Source organism: Sinohyriopsis cumingii, chromosome 19, assembly GCF_028554795.1.
Source record: "Sinohyriopsis cumingii isolate HCF-2022 chromosome 19, ASM2855479v2, whole genome shotgun sequence".
NCBI classification, from domain to species: domain Eukaryota; kingdom Metazoa; phylum Mollusca; class Bivalvia; order Unionida; family Unionidae; genus Sinohyriopsis; species Sinohyriopsis cumingii.
Genome location: NC_142979.1, coordinates 1572004 through 1592977, shown reverse-complemented (window position 1 = coordinate 1592977; position 20974 = coordinate 1572004). Strand labels below are relative to the sequence as shown.

Sequence of the window (20974 nt, the reverse complement as noted above, 5' to 3'; positions counted from 1 at the left end):
TACTATTTCAGTAGAGTGATTAGTCTAAACTAATATTTCAGAATGCAAGTTGCAAGCAATTATATTAACCTATTTAAATTAAAGAATACTTTAAATTGATTCACACAATTTTGAGAAGTTCTATTCTCGGGATTAGTGATATTCACCATCAATTTTCTATCCAGACAAGTTTCCCTCGCAGAAGCTGTTCAATAGTTTCCTAAAGTCTAGTCAGCAATTGTATCCACCTAACATTAACACTGGAGAAATTTTAAAAGTATAATGTGGAAATTTCTAGCATCACACTTAACCTGGCCTACTTACTCCAAACCATTTTAAACTGTTTGAATGGACTTGCTGCAAGATCAAAATTCTTTCTGCATACTTTCAGATCACCTAGTTTGTTAACTAATATAAATCTCGTATTTTTAATTTTATTTGTCAATAGTTTATCAAAACTTGTGTCATTCATATGAAATGGCCTCACTCATGATCACATAGATGCTTGGATTTAGTGCAGTACTTCAGTGATAGATAAATGATAAATAAAGTTACAAAAACATGGCATGTAGCATACCTACAGAAAAAAATGGCCCAATATGTTTTTTGGCACATATTTTTTGTAAAATATTCCATAGAAGCTATAGTGAGATCAAAGCAGCAAACAGCTTTGTCTAGCTGCTCAAGAAAACATTGGTATGAACCACCTTGTCATGCAAGGTAATAAGTAGTCGTCTGGTCATAAACATGTTACTGTTTCATTAATGACCATCCTGCTGACCATCTGCCTCCTCTTTTTAATATACCAACCAACAGACATAAAAGACAACATTACAGCAATATGGTTGAATTATTGAAGAAAAATTTGTTGATAACCAGGAAAAAATACCTAATGGATAAAAAAGTTACTTACTTTAATAGCCTTGGCATCTTCAGGTCCACCTCCCAATCGATCCTTTGGATTTTTCTTCAATAACTGTAAAAGATATGAAACCAATAGATAGCACCATCTGAAAATATTAAGGATGGGTCCTACATCTTTCTTCCCAGTAGCCTCCCATGGGTCAGTGGATCGTCCTGGGGTCTTTCCAGGTTCTTCATATATACTCAAAGATTCTGATAGAAAACATTAATTAAAACCAAATTTAAATATGCGCCACAACTCCATAAAATGCTGATAGAAAACATGACCCAGATCTTTACAATATCATATTTCAAACCAAATTTGGTTTCAATAAATGTAAGTAAAAAGTTACTGAGCAGAAAGGCCAATTTCCAAGCCCAACAGTAGTCCATAAACAATTTTTGCAAGATAATGATGAAAGTGGAACTTGACCTAGGACTTTCTACTGTAAAGCCTTGTACCAAACTTTATTTTGGTCACTCAAGTCCTTCAAAAGTACTTGAGCATAAATGACAAAGTTCTCAAGTCAAACTTGGACAACAGTTGGTCAAAATGGTCAAACTTCCGCATGATCTAGATCTTATATGTAACTCCAGACACCAAATTCAATTTTAATCCAAAAAGTCCTTCAAAAGTGGAAATGAAGTCTGAGACACATGTGATGTGAGATGGACAGGCATCAGTAACACTAGGATACCTCCACTGATATGACAGGGGTATAAACATTGGTACTCCTAGAAAGATATAGCAGGTATAACACCAAGATAAATGTGACAAAATTGTCAGTTTGGTGTGCCAATAATGATGTCCTAATTTACATCTTACAATACGAACAAACAGCGTTTCTGTTGAGCAATCTTAGAATTAAAGTTGCTGCAGCAAAACTGTAGGGTGCTTGTTAAAGGACTGTCAAAAGCACTGGCATCTGTGGTCAAGTGTTAAAATATGAACAGAAAATAATGCAGCAGTTAGTTCAGCAGACAAAAACTTACATTGCTATTACAGCTATTATTATATAAAAAAATGAAAACACTCACCTTTTTAATCAGGCCTCTGGCATCATTTGTGAGATATGGGGGTAGGCTGAGTTTGGCCTTTAATATCTGTAGGAGCAAAAGATAATGATAAGACATTTACACCTCACAGTTGTTTTCTAAAAGTTGATGGGAAATGACCTCGAATTGGCAAACCTTCCAGAATTAAAGATATGGAAATTTCAAAAGGTACTTATACGAGTCAAAATTTCTAACAGATCATCAGCTCTTGTGCAAATTGTTATTCTGACTCATGCTATCTGTGCCATTTAATTTCTTTTGTATCTTTTGTAGTCATGAGATCACCTGCAAATGGAATGATCTCTTACTGTCCTTCATGTAGAAAGATGGAAGAAACTTGATCTGATGATATCACGTAATAAAAAAATGAAATATTCTCTGCACTTCAGGTACATGTTTACATTTACTTCAAAAATCAAAATAAATTACATCTTCCTCACTGCCGGTGTGAAATTAACCTAAAAAATGTTATAATAACATCCATTGAATACATAACACTGCAACTAAATGAATTACCATAAACTTTAATTGTTTTAACAATTGCCAGATAAATTGTTTAAGAATAGATATTCATTGCAATTTGACAGGTTTTTTCACCTGTTGGCAACTTTGGCCATTGTTTGTGCCAACAGACAAGTGGATGGACATTCACTAATTAAACAATATACAGATATGTTGGATCAAAACTTGGAGTAGACAAAAAAACTATTGGAGACCTGCAGTGAGGTGAAAGTAATTGGTAAAGTTGAGTATGTTAGACCACTCGACCACAAAGGGCCTCCTTGAATCCATGGAAATCAAAATCATAATTAAGTGCAAGCACATGCTGAAGAAACAATATATTTTATCTGAACACTTCCTAACACGTGTTAGAAGATTATCAGAAAGGTGGATAAAGGCTAGGCACAATTTATAACTACTTACTGGACAATTATATATGTTCAAGAAAATATTCCACTTTATAAAGTTACCAGTTTCAAATGAGTGCATTTGATGAAATATGTATGAGAAGTATAATCCATACTTTTCAAAGTGTTTAATGTTGACAATTAAGATTTGATAGCTTGATGAGTGTTGGGAAAAGTGGCTTCTGATCATTCACCCTCCCCTCCCTACCAACTTTCACCACACCCATCACCACCAATTTAGTTCTGGAGTAGTCCTTCTCTACTTAAAATGAAGGATATAAATCTTGCTTACAGAAGGTAAATAGAAGAAATTTAAAGAATCCAACTGATTCATTTCATACTAATCTATACAGATACGTTTCTCATTTTTTAAAGGATGATCAGTGGCAAAAAACATTTACAATTTTCATCAAACATCTTTATATCATAATTAAAATAAGAAAGTGATGTTTTGAACTTACTGTAATAACCTTAGAGCAGACTTAAAAATGTTATATGGATGCAGACAATACTGCATATACTATGTTATAAGTTTGACTGCAATCTGCACAATGCATGATCTGCTACCACACAATGCACTGATGGTTTAAGGTCTATGCAGTTTCTTAGCTATAATCAGTAGAACAAACAACACAGACCATGATCTGCCAGTGCATTATGCAATGACAAATCAGGATCTATGTTGCTGGTGTTGAACTTTATATACGTACCTGAAATCTGACCTAACCACAAAACCAAACCTATGTGGTACAGACACTGCATGATCCAACTACTACTGTGATGGGGTGTACTATCTTCACCAACTTACCTTGTCTATTGTCTTCTTTCTGTTTTCACCTGTGAATGGAGGCTGTAAGTGAGAAATTGAAACAAATTAAAATATTTGCAATCCTTCATAAGCATCAATGCTTTGATGTAAACACACAATGAAATAAGAATGGACTGTGGGAATTCATGAAATGAGATTTTGTAACAAGCATACGAATTTGTTTGAATAACATCATATCATGCAGAAAACTAGACTGAACAGTCTCCTGCCTTCCACAGCTTCAGCCACGCGTTTTCTAACCAAACAATGTTCATGTGCCCTTATCCTGTGTTTTTGATTTGGTCTATTTGTAGACAGTGGTTAAAATAGTGTTGTCATTTATTAACTCAGATTCATTATTTTTAAAACTAATTCTTGTTATAAGAAAACTTCATATTTTAAAAGACTCGTGAAATCCTGAAATTTAAAAATTAATTGCACACTATGAATGAATGGCGATTCATGCAGTGAGTAATATGCAGTTCAATTAATAGTCTAACTTAACAGCAATATACACTTTGAGGCTGACTGGTTCATTATCAGTTAAATAACATTTTTCAGTACATGACAGGCTATATATCGCAGTCTTATATTTTCGTTGAAGAACCAAAAGGAAAACCCTGGGAATCTACTGGCAAGCTTTCTCACATACCCTCAACGGTCAAGCCCAAGACTCTGACCCATGCTTCTGAAAAGACAAGTGCCATTGACCACTCAGCCACCCACTCAGTGGAAAATTTATAATTTGTAGCAAGATATTGGGAGGTGTAGATGGTAACACCAGTTTTAAATTTAGGGTGCAGTCACAGGACATGACATCAGGAGCAAAAATTAAAAAAGGTTACCTAGAGATGACAAGTCCCCTGGTACACGCTTAAATATAGACTCAACCTGAAAATGCCATCCAGTCCAGCACTCACTTATGACAGTACCCTAGATTCCACTACTCTCATTTGAAATATTACTTATGTTACACCTTCAATGTTAATAAAAATACAGAATGCTGAAACCTCAAGAATAGGAAAACTTGAACAGTTTGAATTATCCTCCAGAAACAAAATGTTTACAGATAGACACAGTAAGTGCTATATTCCAAAGTTAGTCCAAAGAATAATGCTAGAGGACACAAAGTAACTTTTAAAAAATTGTACATTAAAATGCTGAAATGTTACTTACAGCTCCTGTCAACATATCATACATCAGAGCTCCAAGACTCCACCAGTCGACAGCCTTACCATGACCAGTCCGCATCAAAATTTCGGGAGCCCTGCAAAATTACATTAAGGAATAAGTCCTTCATTTGAAACATTATGGATGTTAATTATGGTTTTATTGTTCCAAATCTAAGGTTAGCAACAACTAAACCAAAAAATAACATAAAATAAGCTATTCATGACAGTAAAACCATCAAGAAATAAAGTATTCATGACATTAAAACCACTATGAAAATAGGAATTCATGACAATAAAAAACCACAAACAATATGCTTTTCATGATATCAAAGAGACTGTAAGAATAAGAAAAAAGCTATTCATTAAAGTAACATGACAACAAAGAGTTATTGATGACAACAACAGAAATATGAAAAAGCTGTTCATAAGAGTAAATTATGCTATTCATGACGGTAAAGGAGCCTCAAAGAATATGAAATTAAGCCGTTTATTTGCCTCTGCTGGAAAGACAGAAAGATCATTGTCACTTGGGGTCTTAAAATCTGCATTACAGCAACTATAATATCTACAAAACCTGGTAAAATACTAAAATCAAAAAAATAAACAGAGCACCACATGATATACTTCTCATGACAAACGGTGGAATATTTACTGATAAAGTGTAGGGTTTTAAGACATTACAAACATATTCTTGAAACAGCATCTAGCAAACACATGTCAATTTGGATATATTGTGGCGATGATGTATCAAAATGGTTGACAATGAAATTCTTCATTACTACAATGACTCTGACCACAAAGATTGCACCTTGTGTGTAACCCCGAATATGACCTTGACATATGTCATGGCTGTAGTATCCAACCAGTTTTGATACATAACCAACTAAAAAATATTTTCAGCAGTTCAAAGATTATACAAAAAAAAACGAAGTAAGAATTCCAATTAACCCTGACCATGACCTTGCAATAGGAGCATGCGTTATGCATCAAATCATATAGTCAAGACATTTAAGTGGCTAAAATTTCAGTGAAATATCTTGACTGGTTAAAAAACAAGGGTGGAAGTCAATGATTTCCCATGGCCTTGACCTTGAGTATGAGGTACATGAAACACCATTAAGATATAATATATAAGTAGCTTAGTCAAAATATCACATGCCTATGGAATGTTATGCCTGACCTGGGCCTTAGGCCCCTGACTGAAGATATACTAGTATTATACAAAATTAAGATGAATGCACGAACTTAATGTGATGGAAGTTTTTTTAATTATGTGATCATGACCCATTTTTTTAATGAGGTTAATAGTTCTTGTGAATATAGCAATGTCTACGAAACAAAAATAACTGCAGAAAGAAACCTACTGCATATAACCAACTGCACAGACCCAGATCTGCCATTACATAATAAACCAGCAGAATGTCTGTGTAGTTTGTTAGGAATAAACAGTAGAACAAACAACACAAACCCTGATCTGCAGGTTCATTATGATATGGCAGATCAGGACTTTTTTTTTGTTTGCAGTTTGACTTGATTTATAAGCAAGAATATGGTACAGTGACATGTTTATAAAATTTACGTGAAAGCTATTTGCCTCCCTCTCCTTTTCCAAAAAAGTTACAATTCGAATTTGCTTAATTTGATACTCACATGTACTCTATAGTTCCACAGAAAGTGTGAGTCAAAGCACCCTCATTTATAGCTTCCTTACACAATCCAAAGTCTGTCAACTTCACATGGCCTGTACAATGGTAAAAAAATTAATGAACTTCATACTGTTACTGCTAGAAAACAATAAAGCCAAATATATCAAGTGTGATAAAAATTCAAATGCAGACAAAGGTATTATTATCTTATTGAAAGTGCATCAACTCAGAGAAATACTGTAACAAATTATCAGATACACCTCCATTTTCGTACCAGTACGAAGATTTTATGAAATCAGGATAACAAAGTCTGCTTGAAAATCATTAGTGAAGTGAAAACATACATTAAAGAATGTTGTTGTTGAAGGGTTTAACGGCATTTTTCAGCACATGATAGGCTATACATGGCGGCCAGTATTAATGGTGGAGGAAGAACCCCGGAAAACCCCGGAAAGAATCACCGACCCAGGAGAAGCTACTGGCAAGCTTTCTCACATACCCACATTGGCCGAATTCAAGACTCGAACCCACACAGACAGAGGTGAGATGGCAGTGATCCGTAACGGAGAGTGCTTTAGACCACTCTGCCACTTGGGGCCCTGACATTAAAGAATGCTGTTTACACTTTCCTCTTCTTCTGGCAATGACTTTGCTTTTTAAAAAAAAATGTGATTTCATAAAAAGAAATTTGGATGCAGAAATACACCAAATGAACTTAGTATCAATCACATTTACAAATTATTATTTGTTCATCCAAAAAAATGTCCAAAACAGAATTTGCCTGCACTTGTCAGTTGCTAGTTTATCTACAGTGTTTCAGAGATTTTTGCCACCATCTCTTCCATAGCTTCAGGCCAGGTGAACTTAAAGATTCCCCTGAATATCAGTGTGGTATTATCTAATGAAAAGTTACCAAAATGAATGTAGCTGATTTTAAAATGCAAATTATATATGACAATTCCTATAATTTCCCCCTTCCTGTTTGATCTTCTTATCAAAGAGGTGAACTTTACCCTGCAAATCCAGGAGAATGTTTTCTGGCTTTAAATCCCTGTAGACAATGCCTTGGGAATGGAGATGCTCTATGGCAAGTGTAATCTCGGCAAGATAGAAACTGAAAGTAAACAATAAATACCATCAGTAAACAATACGTATCAGTAAACAATATGTATCATCCAATATATTTCTACTACCATATACACTCACTTATAGGTTGGGTACAGTTGCAAATAACAAAGATCCTAACTGGCTGTATCATAATGTGCCAGCAGATGAGGGTCTGGGGTTTTTTTTAAGTTTTTAAAATAGCTTTAACGATAGGAGTCATATCACTATGATGTCTGCAGTGTGGCAGTTTATAGTGATGTCTAGTACTGGGGCATCATGATGCAGACATGTAGCTTCATGTCCTGCCAGTCACATTATCATGACACCATGCTGACCAGTCCTAACACTAAACTCTTAAAGCTGATCAATAAGTGAGGCAGCTGTTAGTACCATTTTTATAAGTCAATGGTATGATGCAACCAGGATTCAAACCCGCAATATCCCACATCCAATGTGGATGCTTTAACCACTTAGGCCACCAGAACAGTTGATTAGGGTCTATTTTATATGTTCTACTGATTACTCCAAAACAAACTGCATAGAACCAGATCTGCCAGAGCATCATGCAATTGGCAGATCTCGGTCTCCGCAGTTTCCAGTTGGACTCATAAGCCAGCACATATGGTATTTTCATAAATTTTATTGGATCTGGTATTTTTTGGGACAATCCTGTGTATTAAATTTATTCTTATAGGTATAATGGCTCAAAAATGACCCATTACAAACCAAAGACCTAAATTTGGCAAATACAGTCAACCGTGTTTGAAATCGGTTACCAGCAGTCACCTGTTCACAAAGGTCATTATAAAACATCATGCCAAATTTCCTTTATAAATGCCCTGTATTTACAGTCACCTGCCTTCTATGGTCAAGAGCCAGGTGTTTTATAAACAGTGGTCTTACCCTGCCTTGAGCAGTCACTGGAACATATCAGCAGTGACTGCTCCACATATGCAAAGTAAACCCTACTTTTGTCTGATGAACAAGACCTTGTTTGGATAAAGGCATATTGTATGAATCGATGTTTAAGGGTTTCATGTCTCCAATGTTCTGTGTTCATGTCACAATGAAAGTCAAACACAAATAATAGCATCAAATGAATCAATGTTTAAGCATTTCCTATTTCAATTGTACTCCAGGCATATTGTCAAAGGTGTCAACAGGTTGGCTTGAAAAACAAGGCAGTTTTTATTCTTATTCATTCGCTGGATGGTGAGAAAAGTAACCGTGTTTTTGCAGCAGAAATGGAATTACCTTGTTGCGATTACGACAAGTATAGTTGTCTGTGAATTACAACTATCTCTTAAGAAAAAAGATCATCTATTAAAAGAGTTACGTTCCTTTTCATAAGGGTCGAGGATCACTGAATATTCAAACTGTGAAAGGCAGGTGAGTGGAGTTTTGGGTCACGGGTCACAATGAAGCCATTTATTCTGTTCATCATGGCCTTCTCAAAGAGCAGATCAATTGACTAATCCAGATAATGTTTTACAGCACAAACAAACTATGAACAGTGTATATTTTTAGGTTGGTGATGACTTCATATCCAAGATGGATTAAAGTGAGTAGAATACAGTAATCTTGTGTGGAACAGAAATCTGCAAGAGAACAACCTGTGCCCATAATTATGATTTTGTTATAGTAAATAATAATAATAATAGCAATAACAACATTTTGGTGCATTGTATTTGTTCCGTTTTACGAGGCAAACCTGTGTATAGCTATCACCTGTGTGCAACAGCCAGTTTTGTCTTTTGCCATGAGTGACCACTATTGACTAGTTTGACTGTACTATGAAAATTTGCAATAAAAGTTTCAATAACATGATTATCAGATAGATTTACTTTATTTGAGATAAAATGTATGACAAAGTAATGGAAAGAAAAAACCTACCTAGTATGTCTAATATACAATGTTTGGAATGGGATATTATTGATATCATCTAATGCGGCCTGATATTTGGCCACATAAAAAAGTACCGTTCTGTTTTGGGGTTTTTCTTTATATTTTTCACTCATCTAAATCAGACATGTGCAACCTATTACCCTGGGCCAGATCTGGTTTAATCCACTTATTTATATCAGTGTGTGGCTTTAAAAGCATATTATCTAGTCCATACATTTTGTGGAAGTTACACATGCTTGATCTTAATGGATCTTTCCCTGAGGGCAACAGTTAATTGATTCTGTAAAAAATACAACACTTAAACATCAATTTGTTTACCCTCAAATAAATACTGTACATCAGTTCTGCATAAGTATACCAATATTCAATTCTCTTGAGGGTGCTGTCATATCAACGGAAAAGATCCCATCTACAGCAGAGTATTTTCAAATCAATACCAACTTGTCTCTGCCCAAGTAAAATCAAACCATCCAGGAGCATGAAAATCAGATGCAGAAAACTTGATTATCATGCAGAAATAGAATTCCCAACCAGGTTTCCAATGACCTTAATCTTAAACCTTTTCATTCCAAAATTGAAGAGTCCTATCTCTATTCATGTGACTCTTTAAATATGTATGTGCAAAGCACAAAAAAAGGGATTAACACAAAATAAAGTTATTGCATGAGAACCATCTGAGTCATGGACGGACTTGCAGAAAGATCCATCATTGTATCACCGTGATCCAGTATGTGGGCAGAAATATGTAAAGTCCTAACCAATACTGAAAACTGAATTGAAAGTTTCCTTACCAGGCTGTGTCCTCCATAAATATTCCTTCCCTTTCTAGCTGCATGAAGAGCTCTCCCCCTGGCAGGTACTCCAGGATTAGATAGAGTTTGCCTCCAGTTTGAAAGGCATATATCAAATCTACAATAAATGGATGCTGAAACAAAGCAAATAATAGCATATTTTACTTATATATTAACTCGTAATCTAAAATCATGTTAATTTTTAAAGAGAATGATAAGAAAGACTAAAATAAAAAATATATTTACAATTTAAAATTGAAAGTTTTTAAGAGAGAAATGGGATAAAAATAAAACAGTTCTCATTAATGTGCAAATTTGATTGCAAAGAATACATTAGTTCTATAATCTTCAGAGCAAATTTTGGAAATTAAGCATGTTCAAGACACAAGAATGCATTACATGTCAGTAAAACCCTTTCTGCCAAAACAAAGTTGTCTCTATAAAACAGGTAATCTCTAATAACAGGTTTATGCATGATTTTGAAATTAAAAATGCAACAGTTTTAAGAGAAAATATTCACAATTCCTGTACATACATTTTACTTGCAAAATATTTTGTTTGTTGATCATTCCATCTCAGAGGAATTTTTTTTATCACACTAACGATATACTTCATAAAAAAATTCATAATTATATTTGAAAATCATGCATGTATGTAGGCTAGTATATGAATTGCAAAATTAATATGGCAATATTTATTAATCCTTAATTTCAACCAATACAATTCACCTTTTATTCATTTCTCCGTTTCTTCCAAACTGACATTCTTGGTGGATTTATGACATTATGACCTTAAGATCTGGCTTTAAAATGAAAAACTGGGCATCCAGGTGAGAAGAGAAAATTTACATCAACATGAGCTGACCATTATTGCCTTCAATGAAAAATTACCTGAATAAAGTACATTGAATATTATTTTCCTTAAAAATGTAACTACACAAGCATTGTAAAATTGTCATAAGCTCTCAAATTAACTGAAAAAGAGCTTTAGTGTTAATAACAGCGTCAATGTCAACCTACCTTAACACATTCCAAAATATTCCTTTCAGCTCTGGTATGTGCTGTATCTTTGGCATTTCGTGCAATTGTGGCCTGAGGACACAAGAAAGCAAATTAGTACAATAATGATGCAAATATTTCCATTTATTCATGCAAGAAAACCACCCACCTAGTTTCCAGTGAACAATAAGGTGTGTGTCTGTGTTCACGTGTATGTATGTATGTGTACATATGCAAGATAACAGCACTATCCGTATATATGTAATAACCAAATGAGTAAAACTTGGAAAAAAAATGTAATCCAATCATACATGATGCCTTGCTATGGGTTGCAATTCACATGAGACAGGCTTGTTCTGGTTGGCAACTTGCTAATGAACCACTGGTCTTTATGCCAGTAGCTATTCATGTCTGTAGACAAATTATATAAGAAATTATGTGCCAAATTTAAAAACACAGAACAGCAGGACAGAGAAAATTCATTATACACTTCTCCCTCGATAACTTGCGCACATCGGGGTCCACAAACATAGACCGCACTATAAGCGAGGCGCGAGTTACAGAGAGACCTCCAAAATTTGAAAAAATTGCTTTGACATCGATAAAACCGTAGAGGGGGAAGCATTGTTAGGGATATGGGCTGTTTAATGACTGAATCCTCATTTTACAATCATGTCGATAATAATTTTTTATAATGCGTTTTTTTTTAATGAAGTTGTTCATTATTCTGTTTAAAAAACATTTTTTTCCAAAATATCCAACATATGAAAGATCGTTCCAACTGGTTTGAACAACCATCATGTGTATGCGAAAAATCTGTGTGTTATGTCACTGCTTTTTGTTTTCTTGATGAGTCTGGTTCCCGTAGTGGTGTTTAATAGTATCTTGCCAAACTGGTAGTCCATAATTTGGGAACTAGACTAACTGCTGATACACCACCAAACAAGATTCCCTTATTTCAAAAACAAGCGACATTGTTTTGGTGACATGTCAATGTCGAAACTCAATTTTTTATTGTTCAATTAGTACAATGTTATTGTTGTGATTTCAGTGGAAGTAATAATGAAATTTCTTATCATTGCTGAGGATATCTCTAAATGCCAGTTCAAGAATTCTCTGAAACTCGCATGCCCACAATGGTCCGTATCTGTGAAATCAAGCTCTATATTTTACTATATATTCATTTCGCTTGGCTGCCTTGTTATCTTTGATCAGTTATGAAAGAGTCAGTTAATTTAAGGCAGTCTCTGTTACATACACAATAACGTTTATTACAGTGTTCGATTGATGAAATGAAGTGAGTTCACCCGACATATGACCGAGGCCGCTAGATTTTAAGTTTGTCTGATTTTTTTGCCTTTTAACTTTACTTTTATTCCACCTCCTTTTTGTTTTATTCAAAAGTCATAAATAACATGATATAACAAAGGAGGCCAGCTTTTAAATTCAGTGCAACAATACAACAAACACTTCAGCAAGTCAGTTATCAAAACACGGTTGGCACTTGATTAGGTTCTCAGAGAAATGCTAGCAGACAGCTGTTACGGTAGATTGATGCATTTTACGTTTAATTACAAGAGGACACATTGCATTTATGACGATTACACTTAAAAGGAACTAAAAGATGGAACTAGCACACAAATTTCAATTGATAATTTTTTTGTTTAATTTGTATTTATTTATTAAAGTACTGCCTCCATTCGATGTAAGTGACATTTTCATTGATCAAAATTTCCTTACATATCGTTAATTGCGGTGTACTAGGAATGTCGTTTGGAAAGAAAATGTAAAAAATTGTATGAGCTATTTTTAAATTTGATATTTCATAGTGTTAATTAAAATTGTCAGGACCTATCTACCGTTTTCAACGATAAAACGAGCGATACATCCAAGTTTCCGTTACCAATTTTGATTGTGATTTTCTTCAAGTTCAACCAATAGGGATACATTTTGGGGGCATTTTCGGGTTTAAAAAATGGGATCCATGCCCTACACCACGTTATAAGCGGGTTTGTGAGTTATCAGGGCGCGAGTCATCGAGGGAGTGGTATACTTGTTTACCTATCTGTTCTAAAGAGTACAGAAATTTACATATTTCACATTTTTAATGAACATAAAACCAATTCACAGATCCATTTTCTTCACATTTAACATCTCCACATTACTGATATCTGGCTTGTACTGTCATTTATTGACAGGACAATCTTTCTTACTTTTTCCAGTGAATACAAATATAATTACCTTTTTTAATACTTTCATTGCAAAAATTTCCCGCTCATCTTGGCCAGTAATTTTTCGCACTTGAAAAACCTGAAGAACATAACATTACGAATGGTTAGATTCCCCACTTCAACATCTATCACTTTCGCCAGCTCCACTAACATCTTATTGACATAACTTAAATTTCAATATTACTGTCTATACTTGCTTACAGGACCAGTCCAACTGCAAACTGCACTGACTTAATGTGATGGGTTTTTAAAAGTATGCTACTGTTACCCATTTTTTGATGAGTGAATAGTTCTTGTGAATATAAAGGAAGCTACTGGTGAATGTAACAATGTCTAGGAAGCAAAAGTACAGCAAAAAACCTACCATATATACTTGCTTATATAAGACAGTCCATATACAAACTGCACAGACACAGAACTGCTGTAACATAATGCACCAGCAGATCTGGATCGGTGTAATTTGTAAAGAGTAATCAGTGGAACAAACAAAAGTGATCCTAACTTACATGTGCATTATGCTACAACAGATCAGGATCTATGTTTGCTAACTTAATTTATAAGTGAGTATGCACTGTAACAAAACACAGAATATAGTTTCATTTGGTGTAAATTTCCTTGCACATCTGACCATTTATAACACATGCCCAAATGTGATGTGCTAAACAATAATATGGCAAGGTTTACATTGTCTGCAGCGGAGCAAATTTTATATAAAAGTGAAGACAGTACTTACTTTATTTTATTGGGAGAGATTTTGCACCATTTTTGGGCACATTACAGGCAATACATGGTGGCTAGCATACTGGTGTAGGAAGAACCAGGAAAGACACTGGGAAGAACTATCAACCCACTGAAAGCTACTGGCAAGCTTTCTGACAATACCCATTCTAGGTAAGCCCAGGCTCAAGCCCCAAGCAGACAGGTGAAATGCGAGTGATCTGTAAAGGGGAGCACCCTACACCAAATGACCTCCTGGTTCTCATACTGGAAATTATGAGAAGACCAAAGAAGACTATTTCACCTGAAATGCTTCCAAACATGTTCTGACAAAATTCAATTGAATGTTATTGATTGAATGGGGTGTCACATTCATTTGTCAGGTCAAACAAAAAAATATGTTTCCATTGGCTAACCATTGTCATAAAAAAATCACTAAAAATCATATTAAGTATATAGAATGCTAAAAATAAAATAAGTGCCTACCATAATTTGAAAACCGGTGTGATTGGAAACAAACATTTTTTCGTGGCCTTATCAACCCAACTGCTGGTAACTCCAATCAATTTGCCCACCAAGGGAATGCATAATCAACACTAATATTAGTGTTTATTGTCTCAATAAAAGCATCTACCTATCAAGATGTTATTACATGATGAGTCAAATTAGAGGCACATTACAGTGGATTGCAACATCAAGTTTTATGTGTATATTACCTGTTATTGAGTCTGCTGAAAGACTGTACAGCTGGCATTTACTGTAATTCCTTCTTGATGTGAGAAATTATTATAAAGGAATAAAAATAAACCTGCTAAAATTTAACCATTTGACCATGATCAATAATGTCTCATTCTTCAAAATTTTATTATCTTTCTTAAAAATTAGATGATAATTTGCATATCACTTTTGCTAAAATTTCAACAGAAACAACCATGCACTAGTCATTTTTGATTATAATGTACCTTGCCATAACCGCCTTTTCCTAAAACTTTGAGCAATTCAAAATCCTCAGGCCCAACTCGTCGGCTTCCTGGATTGACTGTGTTTTCTGACAATTCCAAGGTTTCCATACCTTCCTCCCTGAAAGATGTTTACAAATATTTTTTGTAAATATTCGATTTGAATAAATAAATTTTTCTACCACTGACATATCTACGGAGACTGATTACACTCAGTTGGTCATATTATGTCCTTTAGATCAATGTCATATGTTAGTGAAAATGATTGCAACATATGCAAGTTATATTCAGGAGAACGATTTGAAGAAATGTTACGCAGGAAACACAAGGAAGATTACAATTTGACATAAGTTTATACCTTGAATTTACAATACCACTTCCAGCTCTACATACCAATCAACAAACATATTTTTTTTCCTTCTGATTTTATTTTAGTTCAGTGCTTTAAATTTCTCAATACTTTATGACTGCTTTGTGAATTGCAATGCCCATTAATTTTATAATGATAACCATTCAAACTGAAGTATCTAAGCATAGTTGAAATCAACGCCACTAGCAACATATCTAAAAACAAAATGTCTGCATACCGGCTGACAACTAAGAGTTGTTCAAACAACTGGGTAATCATATGATAAACTGCTTGTAACAATATGTCCAATTTATGTTTCTGAAATTGATTAATTCTGAAAGATGAACATACCTTTATCTTACAAATGTTAATTACTGCCCAGCTTGCTAGAGTAACAATTTGACAGTTAAGACAGCAGAAAACACTATGAATGAATGTGTATTGTCTATAATGTATCATTTTATGCAGTCCTCCATCTCAGACGATCTGTGTTTACGCCATTAAATTTTTATATGCTTTATCAATTACAGAAATCCATTATCCAGAAGCCTACAGCTCTTTACTTTACAAAACTGTCTACATTTTGAAGAAAATGACACAAATCCAAGACAAGTTGCCTTTGATTTTTGTTTTAAGAATTATAAAGAACTTGACCATATTCATAAAGCATACTCACAATTCCTCATTCCCACAAGCTCCATCCCTCCTCTGCAAGAGAAAGTGAGAACAAGTAACTTTACCATTTAACACACACATGCAAGTCAATGTCCACCTAAATGCTGTAACCAGTCCAAAAGCTACCATCCCTCTTAAAGTCCAATACTCTGCCAACTACAATGCCAGAGCTGCTAATGCTGTAACACTGACGAAGATACAGGGTATGTGGAGAACTCGTCCTGGGAGAACTCATCCCAACATATCTGGAGAAGTCGTCCCAGAGTGGTTGAAGTCGCCCCAAATGGTTGGAAAAGTCACCCCAAAATTTGTAATCCAGAAAACCTAATTAATATTTATCTTTGAAATAAATAAATTATTTAAAAGATAGAAATGTGTACCTTAAAACAATACTGTTAGCAACAAAGATTTCACCACATGAATACACAAATAATGTATCTTATTATCTGGTATTGACTCTCCTGTACAAGGAAGCAAACTCCAAATGGTTTCAGATGGGAAACTGAAACGTAGTCATATATGAAAACAAAAGAAAAACTAGGAAGAATATTTCACTTGTGGGATGTGTTCATAAACGAAGAACTAAGTGTCAGTGTTGAATAAATGTTTTAGATTATATGCTGCACATGTGTCATAATTCTATTTCATTACGTTTGTCATTCCAACATAATGGTGCATCATGGCAAAGTGTACATTCCTGTTTGATCATTTGGTAAATTTCGGTAAGTTTATAGATATATGCAGTGATATTAAAATCATTGTCAAATTTGCTGAGATCCTACTTTTCATCGGACATCTACTAAAACAACAGGAACACATGTTTAAAAATATAAAAAGCACAAGTCATCATTGTTTTTAACTCGGATATAAACACTTTTGTTCTTAACCAATTTTGACAAAATCTATGTAAGTGCCATGCGCAACTTATTTAAATTCATTGATATTCAAATAAATGTAATTACTTTATCAAACGTACTATTAAGTAGTCATAGTCATTTTTGTAGAGGGTTCAGATTGTCAAATAGATCTTTGACTACCTTTTCCTTGACTGAATATGTTCAGCATGTATCTGAATACATTTTTGTGCTTCGTTCTTTTAGATGACCCTATGCTTGGTACTGAATAATATGGGAAATAGTGCCATTGTTTTCCATCAGTGCTCACCTCATATGGCAAAACTGTTTCAATATTGGTAGCAAAAAGTATTCATTTTGAAATCCATACTTTATATCTTTGCTGATCTTTATATTGTAAAATTATGTTAACATAGGTACTGGAACAATCCTCAATTTTTTTACTCTTTTTTTTTTCTCCATGAAAAGTAAGAAATTATCTACCAAATGAAATAACATTAAAGACATGTTTATGCTTTTTTTATTCAATGTTTCCAACATCAACTTATTATGCACCTTTGCTTTTGTATGAAACTGCATCAGATGAATGTGCATTTTTCTTCCACACTTAAGTTCAAGACTGTTGTTCACTTGTTGTACAATAAACCCTTCCTTCCCATTCTGCATTCATCTTGTTGAGAACAAAAAAATAAATCACTTATAATTGATAGTCTGTGTGTTCATATAAACTTTCTTATAACAACACACAGTGGAACACCACAGCAAAAATTTAAAACAAATATTACTGTTCATTTTTGGGGGCCCCAAGTGGCTAATGGTCCAAAGCGCTCTCCGTTATGGATCACTGCCATCTCACCTCTGTCTGCATGGGTTCAAGTCTCAGATTCGGCCAATCTTGGTATGTGAGAAAGCTTGCCAGTAGCTTCTCATGGGTCAATGGTTCTTTCCAGGGTTTTCCCAGGTTCTTCCTCCACCATTAATACTGGCCTCCATGTATAGCACTGCGTGTGCTGAAAAATGGCATTAAACCCCACAACAACAACAACAGCTACTGTTCACTTTTTTGATTGATACATCTATTATACTAACATTATTCATTAATGTGGTAATTACTCTCAAACTCGGACCAGGCTGATTCGGTACAAATTACTAACTGATACGGCCCATATTTCTGGCCGATTCTCCAAACTTCAAAGCTGATTAGGACAATGTGAAATATTATTCAGTTTAGTCCAGGATTTAAACGCGACATTTAAATTTGTTTTTAAAGATGATCTTCACATTAAATTCCAAGTATGTCGAGCAGTTCAAATATGCACTGAAGGAAACAAAATCCCGTTAGCACGCGTGATCATGGTGTTGTTATGTACAATAAAATAACGTAATCCTGTTTATTTGCCCACTGAACTTAGACACAAAGACACAGTGATCACATTCAAGCGTGCTCTCAAAACTCATTTTTATTTTGACTGCAAGACCTAATAATGTTTCCTACCTTAAATATTCTCAGCATGTTTTTTTCTATGTTTTCTAATTTCATGGTGTTTGTGTTTGTAATCATATCATTATATGTTTTTTTATCTTATAGGTGTTGTCTAATGTTGTAAAGCGCTTAGAGCTTCTAAAGATTAGGCGCTATACAAAGTCCTCATTATTATTATTATTATTATTATTTTGCATCAGCAATTTAGTAGTAAATATTTTTTAAACTTCTTGTTCAACTTTAAATAGTTTGTTTTACTGAGAAATAATAAAATTACGAACACTGATAACAAAGAAGAAATAAACTAAATGATGGACTTTGTACATGTGAGCTTTCAGAAACAGTCCAAATTCTGCGCATTAGCCATGATGTTGAACTCGGTAGTGGCCGCATTTCCTGAGTAGGTGTCAATGATGCTTTTTATTGAGTATCATTTGTCAATGGTTATCAGATCTCAATGAAAAATCAGATTTAAATTGTTCAGTTAGAGAAATGATACTATAACCCTTGGGCTTACTGACGATCAGTACCAATTCAGTTGATTTGGGTTATAGAGGATGACTTTGGTTATTAGGTTGGAACACTTTCATATATGAAACTGCAGACATCACATCATGCTTACACCTGCTCTATTTTTCCAAATAAAATGCATCTAATGATTTGAAGAGCAGAGCAAATGGGACAGATAACACTTCCTTTTTGTTAAGAACAGAAGCAGAGTTGATCAAATGGAAATGTTGAAACACTGCAAATTTTACAGATGTAAGAAGTTGGAGAAAAACAACAATACATAAAGCCTTAACAACCATATGGTAACATCTCAGAATTAGTCTATATGCTCCTTGGGGTGACTTCTCCAGGCGCAGTGGGGTGACATCTCCCAGAGCAAGTTCTCCATAATTCAGGATGCAGCACACACACACACACACACACACACAAAGTTTTCATTCAATAATAAGTTGTGGCTTTTTCATGTATTTAATGGCTTACTTTTGTGTTATCTTAAGGCATTTGTCATATTCCTTGTATATTTCATGTATATGTCAATCTATCATTAAATTTTGTCATTTATCAAATCTATATAACTGTCAAATTTCCTTCCTTTCTATGTAATGCATAAGCCAAATCTTACCACGGGTATCTTCTGCATGCAATTCTAAAACAAAAAATTTCCTATTGAACATTTATTTTCTATGCAAGAATGAGAATACGAATTTTACTTTTATCATAATTTCAGCTTTAAAATAACATACATTTCTTATAATGTTACAGTTAAATGTTACAGTCGGTCCGGCAAGCTAACTTTTCTTGCTTTTGTAATATGGAAATACCAACGAAACTATGCATTGTCTATTGTCCCCGCTTTCAATGACTCACATTAGATACGGAATATAAATGTAAACACGGTAACAGACGAAAAATTAATAAGTATAATATAAGTGTGCTAGATATCTGTAACAGATCGCTTTATGGCCAGAAAGGGTGTGGATGATGTAGTTTCCATCGCCACTTGAGCTGATTCGGGGCTTTTTTTTTAACCTAATGGCCGTTCATACCGGCTGATGTTAAACGAAATGAAAAGTCTAAACAGTCTGTATAAAGTAGTAAGGTAACATTCTAATTATTAAGCTGATGTTTCATGGGATACGCTTGTGACTATATGGATTATGCCAAACTTCTGAACCATACAAGGACAATATCCGTTTCAGACCTGTTATAGACCGATTAAAGCTGATACAACGTACCTGTATCGTGTCTTCAGGAGTGTAAAATTCCTCATCGGAGATGTCTTCTTCCTCGTTCGGGGTGTCACGTAATTCTAGATCAAACACTTCTGCCATTACTCTATGTTCGAAGGATCAACAATCTGCTATTTCGATTTATGAACAATAAAACCAAACCAAACATATTTCGACTTTTCTAACCGAGGAATCGAGGGAATCCTTGTGACGTCACAGCTATCACGTGATCTCTGACCTTCCCCAGAATATACCACCAATCAAACGTGTTATTCTTTCCTGAGCTCTTGTAAGATACTATTTAATTGGATAAATTCACGTGCTCTGAAACGTTGCTGGGATCCGCCTACATCGTTACATGCGACCTAGCAATGTGCCCGCTGGCAGACGACCTGATGACGAAATGCGGATTACAGATACTATTGTAGATGCAAAGCTGTCACACAACATATTTTATTGATTATTCATTTAAATCTCTTTCCTAAAAATTCATTTAAATCTCTTTCCTAAAACTAGTTAAAATATGAGACATTTTCTGATACAATTAAACTCTTTTCAATGACTCAATATTGACATAAATCAGCAACATACTTGTACCAGCACCATGATTTTATTGTTCAACTTACTGGTCTTAGCGGAAGCAGTATTTAATAATAATAATAATAATAATAATAATAACAACAATAACAATAAT

General features: G+C 34.4%; 1 protein-coding gene across 2 annotated transcripts in view; it reads right to left on the bottom strand.

Annotated features, from left to right (window-relative positions):
• The window catches only part of LOC149775040 (ribosomal protein S6 kinase beta-1-like), a 34886-nt gene extending 14213 nt beyond the window's left edge, over window positions 1-20673 (bottom strand). For both annotated transcript variants that reach the window (XM_089944001.1, XM_089944002.1), the window contains exons 1-12: window positions 20287-20673; window positions 16206-16237; window positions 15184-15301; window positions 13515-13583; window positions 11295-11366; window positions 10276-10409; window positions 7486-7586; window positions 6477-6567; window positions 4831-4921; window positions 3655-3696; window positions 1921-1986; window positions 893-955 (exon numbers count right to left, since the gene is read on the bottom strand). In XM_089944001.1, the coding sequence (XP_089800127.1) occupies window positions 893-955; window positions 1921-1986; window positions 3655-3696; window positions 4831-4921; window positions 6477-6567; window positions 7486-7586; window positions 10276-10409; window positions 11295-11366; window positions 13515-13583; window positions 15184-15301; window positions 16206-16237; window positions 20287-20382 (975 nt within the window). In that variant the 5' untranslated portion in view covers window positions 20383-20673. The remainder of the gene's footprint in view (window positions 1-892; window positions 956-1920; window positions 1987-3654; window positions 3697-4830; window positions 4922-6476; window positions 6568-7485; window positions 7587-10275; window positions 10410-11294; window positions 11367-13514; window positions 13584-15183; window positions 15302-16205; window positions 16238-20286) is intronic.
• Between the last annotated feature and the right edge of the window lie 301 nt (window positions 20674-20974).